This window comes from Hydra viridissima, unplaced genomic scaffold, assembly GCF_058129835.1.
Source record: "Hydra viridissima isolate aposymbiotic clone 2 unplaced genomic scaffold, HvirCarnegie_v1 scaffold_69, whole genome shotgun sequence".
NCBI lineage: Eukaryota > Metazoa > Cnidaria > Hydrozoa > Anthoathecata > Hydridae > Hydra > Hydra viridissima.
In genome coordinates, this window is record NW_028324348.1 from 26,868 (window position 1) to 39,793 (window position 12,926).

Below are 12,926 nucleotides of genomic sequence, written 5' to 3' on the forward strand. Positions count from 1 at the left end.
CTGATTTCGCTCAACTGTCTTAAACGAGAAGTCATAAACGTTTGCTTGTGCCAGCAAGTTGCAAATTAAGTTGTAAATGAACTGCACCGCAAAAGCTTAACACAGTTTATTAAGCATATTAAGCCTTTGCTGACATGTTAAGACATTTTAAGCCTTTGCTATTATCATGAGGCTTTTGCTCCACGAGCCAAAAAAGTACGCTAGAGTTGACAAACTGCATCGCGGTCAAAAAGTGTAATTACGCCAACACTTTTATCCGTTTTAAGCATTTCGTTTTCGCACGAACAACAATTAAAGCAGCTCGTTGAGCTTAACGACGTTCGTATTTTTTTTCGAAGCCAAAACTTCGGCTATAAGTAGAATGAAGAGGCACTTCGAAAAACAACAAAGCTGTTCGCAGTCGATAGCAACGAGCGACAACATCTCTGCGAGTCTGGCATCAAGGTAAACAGTTTTTTTACATTTTCATTTGTTAGTGCCACTTTTGCGTACATTATGTATTCAAAAATTTGTTGCTGACGCTAGATTTTTCGTTTTCAATGAACAACAGTTGCAACCTCTAGCCGTTTGCTAAAACAGCTTGCTAGGACAACCAAATCAATCATATGTTGTGAAAATTTCTTTTTGTTCAACTGACTAAGGAAGATCGAGCGAACGCTTTTTTTTTTATAACTTGTTTGTATCATATTGCTATTAAGAAAACAGCGTTGTGTATACTAAACGTGACATAATTGGCAATTATCCGTAACTAAAAATAAGATAGAAATTACAAACTTGATACCATATTTTAATTACTCTAACAAAACTAGACGTCATCGCGTGAGAAAATAAATGTTCATAACACATAATCTATTTTTTTGTTTTTTTATTTCTTCTCTTTTTTCCTTTTAATCTCTTTTCTTTCGTCCAAAAAGCGTTTTGATTTTTGCCTCGCCACAAGCGATGAAATCGATAAAAAAACCTGCTCGGACATTCTCAATTCTCAACAACAGAAGCAATCAAAGTTCTAGCTCTCGAGCACGTGCGCCGACAGGTTGATGAAACCGTTCAAATATGCTCGATCGCTAGAATTTAAAGAAAGAAACAAGCCAGGAACAAACCAAAATAAAAAAAACAAAAACAAAAATGGACATCTTTAGAACGCTTAAATTTTATAAAATATTTTCCTCTGCGTTTTTAACCAGCTAAACTGTCGTAAAGTTTTTTCGGTGCAGTTCATTTAAAAAACTTAGTTTTCAACTTTTAAACGTTTTAGACTTCTCGTTTAAGGCAGTCGAAAGAAATGAGTCGACTCACTCTCTCTCCCTATTCGGTTTTGTTTTTGTTTATTTGTTTTTGTTTTTTCTTCGTTTGCCTTCGTTTGCCTTTGTTTGCTTTTGGAAAAGTTGTCGCCATGCGAGACTTAGTTTTTTTTTTTTTTTGCTCAAATTGAGCACAAGTGAGTTTCTAGTCTTGAAAGTGTGCAAAGTGTGGGCCAATCTGGTGGCTGGAGTGATGACACGTGAATGCTGGAAATTCCAGACTTTGAGCGGATTCAGCGTACATAGAAAGAAAATGTAGCATTCACGTGGGTCTCTCCTAAGCGTGCCATTGGTCGGTCTGCTGTCCTTAAGTACCCCCCTCCCCCCCCCCCCCTCAACGTCACGTTTGCTCAACTTTCTCGGTCTTTGGCGCCCAGAGAAAGCTTGAGGAAGGATAAAAAATGGCGAGGTTTCGGTACTGCGTTTTCTGTTATTCTTATTTGTTTTTGTTTGTTTGCTTGTTTGTTTGTTTGTTTGTTTGTTAATTTTTTTAATTTTTTTTTTTTTTTGTTTGTTTCGTTCGTTTGTTTGTTTGTTTGTTTCGTTTGCTTCGTTTGTTTTGTGATGTTTTGTTTTCCCTTCTTGATGGCACAAAACAGAAGCAAACAAGACTTTCGGTTATATTCGGTTATATTCGGTTCAATAAAAGTTTGTTGGTTTCTGCACAACAACAACAACAACAACAACAACAAAAGTCCCTCTGTCCCTCAAAAGCAGTTTCTCCTCTGTCCTAAAGAAGAGCCTCTTTGTAATCGATCTTGTCTGAATGCAGCTCTCCTTTTGCCTACAGGTTTTTATTCCAACCCTTTTGTTGTTGTTAGTGCCATGTTGTTGTTATTGTTATACTCTGTAAAAGCAGTTGTTGCTGTTGTACTTGTTTGTTGTTTCTAAAGACACTGTTGTTGCTGCTGTTAGCGCTGTTAGTAATCACCCACTTGGCTTGTATTTTTGTTTCTTGTTTTTGTTTTTTGTTTTATTTATAAACACTCTCTGAGTAAGTGATGCTGTTGCTGTTGTTGTTGTTACAGTTGCAATGAGTGTTTGTTAATGTTCCCCCACTTGGCTTGTACTTTTGTTTTCTGTTTTGTTTTGTTTTTTTTTTGTTTTTGTTTTTTTTTTCTCAACACTCTCTGAGTAAGTGATGCTGTTGCTGTAGTCGTTGTTATAGTTGCAATGAGTGTTTGTTAATGTTCACCAACTTGGCTTGTTTATAATCTATTTTATTTTATCAACACTCTCTGAGTCAGTGATGGTGTTGCTGTTGCTGTTGTCGTTATTATGCTTGCAATGGGAGTTGTTACTGTTCACCCACTTTGCTTGTTTTGTTTTTATTTCTTTATTTTATCAACACCCTTTGAGCCAGTGATGCTGTTGCTGTTGTTGTTGTTATAGTTGCAATGAGTGTTGTTAATGTTCACCCACTTTGCTTGTGTTTTTGTTTTTGTTTATCAACACCCTTTGTGTCAGTGATGCTGTTGCTGTTGTTCTTATTACAGTTGCAATGAGTGTTTGTTAATGTTCACCAACTTGGCTTGTTTATAATCTATTTTGTTTTATCAACACTCTCTGAGTCAGTGATGCTGATGCTGTTGTTGTTATTGTGCTTGCAATAAGTGTTGTTAATGTTCACCCACTTTGCTTGTTTTGTTTGTGCTTTTGTTTTTGTTTATCAACACCCTTTGAGTCACTGATGCTGTTGCTGTTGGTGTTATTATAGTTGCAATGAGTGTTAATGTTCACCCACTTTGCTTGCTTTATTTGTTTGTTGCTTTTTTTTTTATCAACACCCTGCGAGTTAGTGATGCTGTTGCTGCTTTTGTCATTTTACTTGTATTTATAGTTGTTACTGTTCAGCCACTTTGCTTGTTTTTTAATCTGTTTTATTTTATCACCACTCTCTGAGTCAGTGATGATGTTGCTGATGCTGTTGTTGTTATTTTACTTGCAATGATAGCTGTTACTGTTCAGCCACTTTGCTTGTTTTGTTTGTTTGTTTGTTTGTTTTTTTTTATCAATATCCTCTGAGTAAGTGATGCTGTTGCTGTTGTTGTTGTTATAGTTGCAATGAGTGTTTGTTAATGTTCCCCCCCCCCCCCCCTTGGCTTGTACTTCTGTTTTCTGTTTTGTTTTGTTTTTGTTTTTTTTGTTGTTTTTTTTCTCAACACTCTCTGAGTAAGTGATGCTGTTGCTGTAGTCGTTGTTATAGTTGCAATGAGTGTTTGTTAATGTTCACAAACTTGGCATGTTTATAATCTATTTTATTTTATCAACACTCTCTGAGTCAGTGATGCTGATGCTGTTGTTGTTATTATGCTTGCAATAAGTGTTGTTAATGTTCACCCACTCTGCTTGTTTTGTTTGTGCCTTTGTTTTTGTTTATCAACACCCTTTGAGTCACTGATGCTGTTGCTGTTGGTGTTATTATAGTTGCAATGAGTGTTAATGTTCACCCACTTTGCTTGCTTTATTTGTTTGTTGCTTTTTTTTTTATCAACACCCTGCGAGTTAGTGATGCTGTTGCTGCTTTTGTCATTTTACTTGTATTTATAGTTGTTACTGTTTAGCCACTTTGCTTGTTTTTTAATCTGTTTTATTTTATCACCACTCTCTGAGTCAGTGATGATGTTGCTGATGCTGTTGTTGTTATTTTACTTGCAATGATAGCTGTTACTGTTCAGCCACTTTGCTTGTTTTTTTTTGTTTTTGTTTTGTTTGTTTGTTTGTTTGTTTTTTTATATATCCTCTGAGTTAGTGATGCTGTTGTTGTTATTATGCTTTCAATGAGAGCTGTTACTGTTCACCCACTTTGTTTGTTTATAATCTGTTTTATTTTATCAACACTCTCTGAGTCAGTGATGCTGATGCTGATGCTGTTGTTGTTATTATGCTTGCAGTGAGAGTTGTTACTGTTCACCCACTTTGCTTGCTTATTGTCTATTTTATTTTGTCAACACTCTCTGAGTCAGTGATGCTGATGCTGATGCTGTTGTTGTTATTATGCTTGCAATGAGAGTTGTTACTGTTCACCCAATTTGCTTGTTTTGTTTTTTTATTTGTTTTTTTGTTTGTTTTTGTTTTGCTTGTTTTTTTTTATCAATACCCTCTGAGTCAGTGATGCTGTTGCTGTTGTTGTTGTTGTTGTTATAGTTGCAATGAGTGTTTGTTAATGTTCCCCCACTTGGCTTGTACTTTTGTTTTCTTTTTTGTTATGTCAACACTCTCTGAGTCAGTGATGCTGATGCTGTTGTTATTATGCTTGCAATGAGAGTTGTTACTGTTGTAGTTATGTCTGTCATTTGTCCTTGTTAGCAAGTTCTATTTGCCCTCTCTTGCCTTTTTTCAACACAGTTTCTTTCTTTGAGTCATATGGTTGCGAGATCCTCTCAAACTCCATCTCTTTATTTATTTGTTTCTTTTTTTTTTTTTTTTTTCTCATTCTCCTTCTCATAATAGCAATCACTGCTGCCACCATGCATGTAATGCTAGTTGCTCTCATTCTTTTTCATTTGCTAGTGGAAACTTTGTTTCTTCTTGTTGCTCTCTTTTCTTTCTTTTTTCTCTTTTGCAGAGGATTCGAAAAAACACAGCTCTTCCCTGCAGTTGTAAACATTCCAGGATTCCAGGATGCAGGCAGAAGAAAAACACTCTCACTAACTGTCTTCTTTTTTTTAGCATAAACCGTTGCAAACAAACACCTGAACATGTCTTCTTCACAAGAAAACAACACTGTTGTTGCCCCTTCTCCGAACTCTAAAGCGAAAAAAAAGAAAAGAAGGCAGTCACAAGAACAGAGAGACTTAAAGCTCAAAAACAAAGTCAGGGCCGCATTAGTTGCAGCGTGTGGCTCCGTAAACAGGGTTGTACCTTTCTATGGTACCAAGAAGAGGTACGCTGTTAGCTGTCCGATGCCTTTGTGCAAACATTCCTCCACAAGCATTAAAAGACACTTGACTAAAAAAGATCATTCTTGGACTTTGGATGAAGCTTCCATCTTTTACTCTGCAATGGTCAGGAAGTTTCAGCATGCTCGTCTCGAACGCAAGTCCGGCTGTCCAAAACCTTACCCCTGTTTGCAATGTTGGAAGTATTACGACCGACTGGACATACACTTGAAAGAGACTCATTTCTACGATTCCAAGACGATCAAACAAAAGATTGCAGAGGCAAAGCGATACGACAACGACAAGCTCTATGTCCCTCAATTTATTCGACCTGCCTTCTTTGGTATTAAGCCAGTAGCTGAACAAGCGTCTGCATCAGGCTCTGCATCCTCTGCTCCTGGGCCTTCCTCCTCTTTTTCTTCTCCGGTTCTTTCCTCTGATCCTCTTTTAAGCTTGCCCTCATCAGTTGCTGGTTCGTCCGAGGCTCCTTCTGCAAACCAATGCACCTCTGTAGAAAACAAAGAGCTGAACACCGAATCCGTCCTAGACTCTGATTTTAATTCCTTAAAGCACTTGGTTTCCAACTCCTCCGTCTTGACAGAAGATAAGAGACTCTTGTTTCAGCTGGACAAAGATGCTTTTCACTTTTATTACCAGTCAGCAGATGAGCTCTTCAGAGATTTTGAAAAGTGGCTTGTGGTAGCCAACAACAACACTTTGTCACAAGCAAAGATCTACAAAAATGCAGTTGTTGAAATATTGACATGTTGTGACAGCACGCTGACGCTGCACCCGAACGCTCTCACCAATTCCAACGTTTTGGAGGATAGATACTTTTCCATGCACTTTAAAAACATTCAGCTCAATTCCAAGCTGAGTGAACTTGACCAAACAAAAGCCATGTCTTGTCACACGTTGTACAACCGCCTTGTCTACCTTTGTCTCCTGTTTCGTTTCAGTGAAGCCAGGAATGTCTATTTCGGACTTTCTCATGAGGCCATCCGACGTTTGCGCTGCAAGGTGGAGGAGTTACAAAAAGTGCTGAGGCCCTTTCGTTCTTTGAGGAGGAGCCTTGTGAAAAGCAAAAAATGCATCAACATCATCAATGTCAGTTTGCTGAACGAATATGGCAAGTCTGCATACGTAAGACAGTTAGTGGAATCGATTAGAAAGCCGTCTCTTACACCGACTAGAGACAATGCTGTGTCTCTACGAAACCATCTTCTGCTCTCTGTCACTGTAATTAACAGTTTAAGAAAATCTAACATTGCTCTTTTAAACATTAGAGACTACATGGCTGCTGAGAAGAGTGAGTGTGGATATTGCATTGTGCAAGAGCGCTACAAAACAGCATACAAGTACGGAGCCAAAAACATTCTAGTGCCGAACGACTTGAAAGTGTTGATCGATATTTATTTGCTGAGATACAGAGACCTTCTTGTCAACGACTCTCACTACATGGCTGCAGACACCAAGACTGTTTTGGAGTTGAGCGACTGCTACAGGCCCCTTTTTCCATCGATGAGACCCAACAAAGACGAATGTGTGACACTCGGTGCAACTAGAGTGCCTGTTTACCAGATGGGTTCCTCTGCTATCTCCTCTTGCCTGACGTCCTGCTTCAGAAAAAGCCAAGTAAACATTCCCATGAAGCGTCTTACTCCCACTTGCATTCGCGGTTCGATAGCCACTTACTTTGCCAACAACAGCAAAGAAGATCGCGAGCGGTTTGCTACACTCTACATGAAGCACAGCAGGAACACAATGGATAGCTTTTATGTGTCCCAGTGGAACGCTGCAGAGGAGTTGCGCTTTGCCCTGGGCATCGGACAGTCCTTCGGAGTCATAGAGTCTTTGACTGTTGAAAAGTCTGAGAGACCACCAAAGAAGGAGAAGGATGTGATGGACTGGCTCCAAACTAATGCAGAGGAGTACGGTTTTCATGAGGTTGAGGACATCTTTGAGGAAGATTTAGACTCCGGTTCTGACTCTGAAGAATGTGCTGCTACTTTCAGCTGTACCACAGTGGTTCCGTTTTCTCCAGCTGTAGAAAACAATGTTCCTTTAGAGGATAGCAACGACCATGCCGTAGATTTCTTGTGTGAACCTACCTCAACTCCTGTTTCGTCTGTTCCATCTGAACAAACAATCGCTGGTCCAGTTCTTGAACTATCCCCTGCTCTTGCACAACTAGTTCCTAACGAACAAGCTGTTTGTATGGATGTAGATCAGACTCTAGCTGTTCCTGTTGGCACAGCTTGTTCTCCTCTTGCATTAACATTATTTCCTGATGAACCGGATTTTATTGAACACCATGCAAAACTTTCTCCAGTTTACTTTAATGAGCAAGTGGTTGCCAAACCTGTTTCTGCTTCTCCTTCTCAGCAAGTCGCTTTCTGTCCTTCAAAAGAGGTCTTTTCTGTTCCTCTGACTCCTAGCCTTGTTGCTTTTCAGCAAACATTGGCCAAACCCAGTTTGTTTCTTTCATCTGATCCAGTTTCAGCTGTTCCTGTCCAACAGGCTGGTACTGTTCTTGCAAAGCAGCTCTCACCTTATGCTGTTCAATCTGTTGGTAGCCTATTTAGCCAAAGTCTTGCCTCTACATCCTGAGGTAAATTCTTTTTGATTTTTGATTTTTGATTTTTATGCAAATCTCAACACGCTTTCAAAAAATGAAAATGCCCAAATCAACTCCTTGCCCTATTGTTATTGTTAGAGCTGTAAAAAAAACAAAACAAAACAAAAAAACAACACAGAAGTGTGTATGTATTTGTTGCAGGACTAATTCTGTGATTGCTTAAATGTTTATACAAGTGAATGATACTAAAACTGATTATGTTTTAGAAGTAAAAGATCCAAGAAGAAAAAAAATCAAGTTGGAAATGCCATCTTTCACTCAAGAACTCATCGGTAATGTAAAACCTAATTTATACAAAGATATATAAACACAAACCTCTTCTTGCACAATTTCAGATGGTTAACTGTTAACAAAAACTAGCCATCATTGCTAAGTGCACTTTTAGAAAGTTGTGTCTACCCGATTTCTAATGATGAAGTTAGAAACATCACCGTTAGAAATCATGCACAGCTTGTTATCATCTCTAACACTTAGAAACTGTTGATGGTTTTTATGAATTAGAAAAATGAACATGGTTTTATTTTATTTCAGGATCAACTCAGCCAAGAACAAAGGAAAACAAAGCAGAAGTTAGCCAATGCCATTTAGGTAATCTTTCAAAAACCAGTTATTGCTATCAGTGCAAACAATAAGGTCAACAAAAAAAAATAAATAAAAAAACAGAATAAATCTTGTCTTACTTCAGAACCAAATGAATATTTGATTTAATCACTTTGTGTTATGACTTGAGTTTGTAAAATTTTAGATGAAATAGTTGAAGAGCTGAATGCTTGCCCTGGCCACAACGAATGGTTCAACACCAGAAGTTTTCCACGATGTGCAGCTTTGGTGTTGGCATACATCTTGCAAGACGTGTTTACAGATGTAAGCTCAAGTTGCTCGTACAAAGATTACCTTGGCATCTTGGCAAATCATAGCAGTGACAAGCTCATTCATGTCTTGCAAAAGTACTCCTACCAAAGCCATATTAAAGACAAAATTAAAAACATGAAGCTAAAAATTCAAAAAGAGGGTAGTTTAGAAAAGTTTGTTCAATATGGCAATATCGTGAAACCATTTATGTAGTTTAGATAAGTTTGTTCAGTTTGGCAATAAAGATGGGCCTTTTGTGTAGTTTGTTTTATCTATGCTTTTGCAAATATTTTTATCTGTTTCGCTAAAGACATAATAAACAAGAAGTTCTGTTAAACTGTTCTCACATTTCTTATTTAAAGATAGTTCAAACTTTTTTTTATCTTTAAAAAAAAAAAAAAGAAGTCGTTTTGTTATTCTGTGAAAACTTTTAATAGAGTTGCATTTAGAATTACTTCTGATGTTTTTAAGAGTTTGTTAAAAAGCAAAATAATATTTCCTGTGATGTTAAACTGCATAAGTGAAATTTAAAAAAGGAAAACTGCTCCAACCATTTTTCGGAAAAAGAAATCAAAAAGTTCCTTATTTTAAAAGATCTAGACATCCATTTCTTCTTCAGCAAAATAGCGAGGCTTTTTTATGAACTCTTACTCTCTATTTTTTCATATATTTACACAAAGGATTTTATTTAGTTCAATGTAAACATACATAGAAGTATATTATGTTTTTTTTTTTTTTTTTTTTGTTTTTATGCAGTCTAACTTTTGTTTCACTTCTATTTTATTTTACGTTTATCTTGTATTTTATCATGCCTTATTGGTTTTTGCGTTTTGTGATGTCAAGCTGCGTAAGCTAAACTTAAAAGGGGAAAACTACGCTAACTTTTCTTTGAAAAAATATTCAAGAAGTACCTTAAACGAAAGAGAAAGCACACGAATCTTGCCATCCAATTCTTCTTCTGCAAAGTAGCGAGGCTTTTTATGTACTTTTGCTCTCTAATTTATCTCTATTTACGCAAAGGGTTTTATTTCAATGTAAACACGTATAAAAGAATACTTTGTTAAAAATAATGTTAAAGGAGTTGCGTAAAAAAAAACGTCTGAATAAAGTTTCTTTACAAAAAAAACAACTAAGAAACAAGCGCGCCTAAGAAAAACCAGATCGCGATTCACTAAGTCAAAAAACGAAAGAAACAAAGTTTAAAAGGTCTTTCTAGACAACAAATTCTATTTTTGGCAATGCAGTTTTTGTATTTATGCAACCTAACTTTTGTTTGACTTCTATTTTATTTTACGTTTACCTTGTATTTTATCTTGCCTTTTTGTGTTTTGTGATGTCAAGCTACATAATCTAAACTTAAAAGAATGAAACTAGGCTAACTTTTCTAGTAGAATATTATGTTGTTGGTTTTGTATGCAGCCTAACTTTAGTTTCATCTATATTTTATTTTGCGTTTATCTTATATTTTATCTTGTCTTTTTGAGTTTTGTATTTTGTGATGTCAAGCTACATAATTTAAACTTAAAAGAAGAAAACTAGGCTAACTTTTCTTTGAAAAATTGTTCAAAAACTACCTTACACCGATAGAGATAGCTCACGAATTTAAAAAGTTGCATCTATTCATCTTCTTCTTCAGCAAAGTAAAGCTTTTTATGCACTTTTACTCTCTAACTTACCTATATTTGCGTAAAGGATTTTATTTAATTCAATTTAAACATAACTAGTAGAATATTATGTTGTTGGTTTTGTATGCAGCCTAACTTTAGTTTCATCTATATTTTATTTTGCGTTTATCTTATATTTTATCTTGTCTTTTTGAGTTTTATATTTTGTGATGTCAAGCTACATAAGCTAAACTTTAAAGAGGAAATTTACGCTAACCTGTCTTTGAAAAACTATTCAAAAACTACCTTTAACAAAGTAGCGAGGCTTTTTATGCGCTTTTACTCTCTAACATACCTATTTTTGCGCAAAGGATTTTATTTAATTCAATTTAAACATGCCTAGTAGATTATTATGTTGTTGGTTTTTTATGCAGCCTAACTTTAGCTACATCTATTTTTCATTTTACGTTTGTCTTATATTTTATTTTATCTTTTTGTGTTCTGTGATGTCAAGCTACATAAGCTAATGTTAAAAGAGGAAAGCTGCGCTAACCTTTCTTTGAAAAACTATTCGAAATCTATTTTTGAGATAATCTAGATTTAAAAGAGGAACACTACGCTAATTTTGCTTTGAAAAAACTCTCGAAAACTAACTTATTCGATAGAGACAGCACACAAATTTAAAAAATTGTATCTACTCATCCACTTCTTCTACAGCAAAGTACTGAGGCTTTTTATGCACTTTTATTCTCTAACATACCTATATTTGCGCAAAGGATTTTATTTAACTCAATGTAAACATACATAGAAGAGTATTGTTACCCGTTTGTTTTATGCAGCCTAACTTTAGTTTCATCTATACATTATATTGCGTTTACCTTATATTTTATCTTGCCTTTGTTAGTTTTGTGTTTTGTTATGTCAAGCTTCATAATCTAATCTTAAAAGGGGAAAACTGCGCTAACTTTTCTTTGAAAAAGTACTCAAAAAGGACCTAAATCGATATAGATAGCTCACAATTTTAAAAAGTTGCATATAGTCATCTTCTTCTTCAGCAAAGTATCGAGGCTTTTTATGGATTTTTACTCTAACTTTCCTATATTTGCGCAAAGGACATTATTTAATTCAACTTAAACATGCCTAGTAGATTATTATGTTGTTGGTTTTTTATGCAGTCTAAACTTTGTTACATCTATATTTTACGATTAACTTATATTTTATCTTGCCTTTTTGAGCTTTGTGTTCTGTGATGTCAAGCTACATAGTCTAAACATAAAAGAGGAAAACTACGCTAAACTTGCTTTGAAAAACTATTCAAAAACTACCTTTAACAAAGTAGCGAGGCTTTTCATGCACTTTTACTCTCTAACATACCTACATTTGCGCAAAGGATTTTATTTAATTCAATTTAAACATGCCTAGTAGATTATTATGTTGTTGGTTTTTTATGCAGCCTAACTTTAGTTTCATCTATATTATGTTTTAGGTTTATCATATATTTTATCTTTTCTTTTTGAGTTTTGAGTTTTGTGATGCCAAGCAACTTAAGCTAAACTTAAAAGTGGAATGCTACGCTAACCTTTCTTTGAAAATCTATTCATAAACTACCCTAGACAAAAGCTAGATTTAAAAGAGGAAAACTACACTATTTTTACTTTGAAAAAACTTTCGAAAACTACCTTAATCGATAGAGATAGCACACGATTTTAAAAAATTGCATATAGTCATCCACTACTTCTGCAGCAAAGTAGCGAGGCTCTTTATGCACTTTTTCTCACTAGTTTGCTTATATTTACGCAAAGGAATTCATTTAATTCAATCCAAACATATATAGAAGATTATTATGTTACGATTTTTTTTTTCTTTTATGCAGCCTAACATTTATTTCACCTACATTTTATTTTACGATTAACTTTTATATTACCTTTCCTTTTAGTGTTTTGTGTTTTGTGATGTCAAGCTACATAAGCCAAACTTTAAAGAGGAAAACTACGCTAAGCTTTCTTTGAAAAACTATTCAAAAACTACCTTAAACAAAGTAGCGAGGCTTTTTATGCACTTTTACTCTCTAACATACCTACATTTGTGCATAGGGTTTTATTAGATTCTAGTAGGTTATTACGTTGTTGTTTTTTTATGCAGTCTAACTTTAGCTTCATCTATATTTTATTTTACGTTTATCTTATATTTTATTTTGTCTTTTTGAATTTTGTGTTTTGTGATGTCAAGCTACATAAGCTAAACTTAAAAGAGGAAAGCTACGCTAACCTTTCTTTGAAAAGCTGTTCAAAAAATACCTTAGACATAATCTAGATTTAAAAGAGAAAGACTACGCTATTTTTGCTTTGAAAAATCTTTCGAAAACTACCTTAATCGATAGAGATAGCACAGGATTTTAAAAAGTTGTATCTAGTCATCCACTTCTTTCACAGCAAAGTAGCGAGGCTTTCTATGCGCTTTTACTCTCTAACATACCTATTTTTGCGCAAAGGATTTTATTTAATTCAATTTAAACATGCCTAGTAGATTATTATGTTGTTGGTTTTTTATGCTGCCTAACTTTAGCTACATCTATTTTTCATTTTACGTTTGTCTTATATTTTATTTTATCTTTTTGTGTTCTGTGATGTCAAGCTACATAAGCTAATGT

The 12,926-nt window shown here is 35.2% G+C and overlaps 2 protein-coding genes across 2 annotated transcripts; both read left to right on the plus strand.

Moving 5' to 3' along the window:
• The first annotated feature begins 1,662 nt into the window (after positions 1–1,662).
• On the plus strand, positions 1,663–7,798 carry LOC149875999 (uncharacterized). The gene is made up of 2 exons (XM_090075904.1): positions 1,663–1,716; positions 4,974–7,798. The coding sequence occupies exon 2, from the start codon at positions 5,003–5,005 to the stop codon at positions 7,790–7,792; it is 2,790 nt and encodes a 929-aa protein (XP_089932030.1). The 5' UTR covers positions 1,663–1,716; positions 4,974–5,002; the 3' UTR covers positions 7,793–7,798.
• A 234-nt stretch (positions 7,799–8,032) lies between these two features.
• Positions 8,033–8,933, plus strand: LOC149876000 (uncharacterized). Its single transcript, XM_090075905.1, has 3 exons — positions 8,033–8,092; positions 8,352–8,408; positions 8,566–8,933. Exons 1-3 carry the CDS (start codon positions 8,065–8,067, stop codon positions 8,883–8,885), a joined length of 405 nt encoding a protein of 134 aa, XP_089932031.1. The 5' UTR covers positions 8,033–8,064; the 3' UTR covers positions 8,886–8,933.
• Positions 8,934–12,926: the final 3,993 nt, after the last annotated feature.

What these genes read in the sequence shown, in the direction of transcription:
- LOC149875999 (XM_090075904.1), top strand. Translation starts at nt 5,003, where the DNA reads ATGTCTTCTTCACAAGAAAACAACACTGTTGTTGCCCCTTCTCCGAAC.
- LOC149876000 (XM_090075905.1), top strand. Translation starts at nt 8,065, where the DNA reads ATGCCATCTTTCACTCAAGAACTCATCG. An exon ending in TTTCACTCAAGAACTCATCG is followed by an intron (nt 8,093 to 8,351) that starts GTAATGTAAAAC and finishes ATTTTATTTCAG; the next exon opens with GATCAACTCAGCCAAGAACA. An exon ending in AGTTAGCCAATGCCATTTAG is followed by an intron (nt 8,409 to 8,565) that starts GTAATCTTTCAA and finishes GTAAAATTTTAG; the next exon opens with ATGAAATAGTTGAAGAGCTG.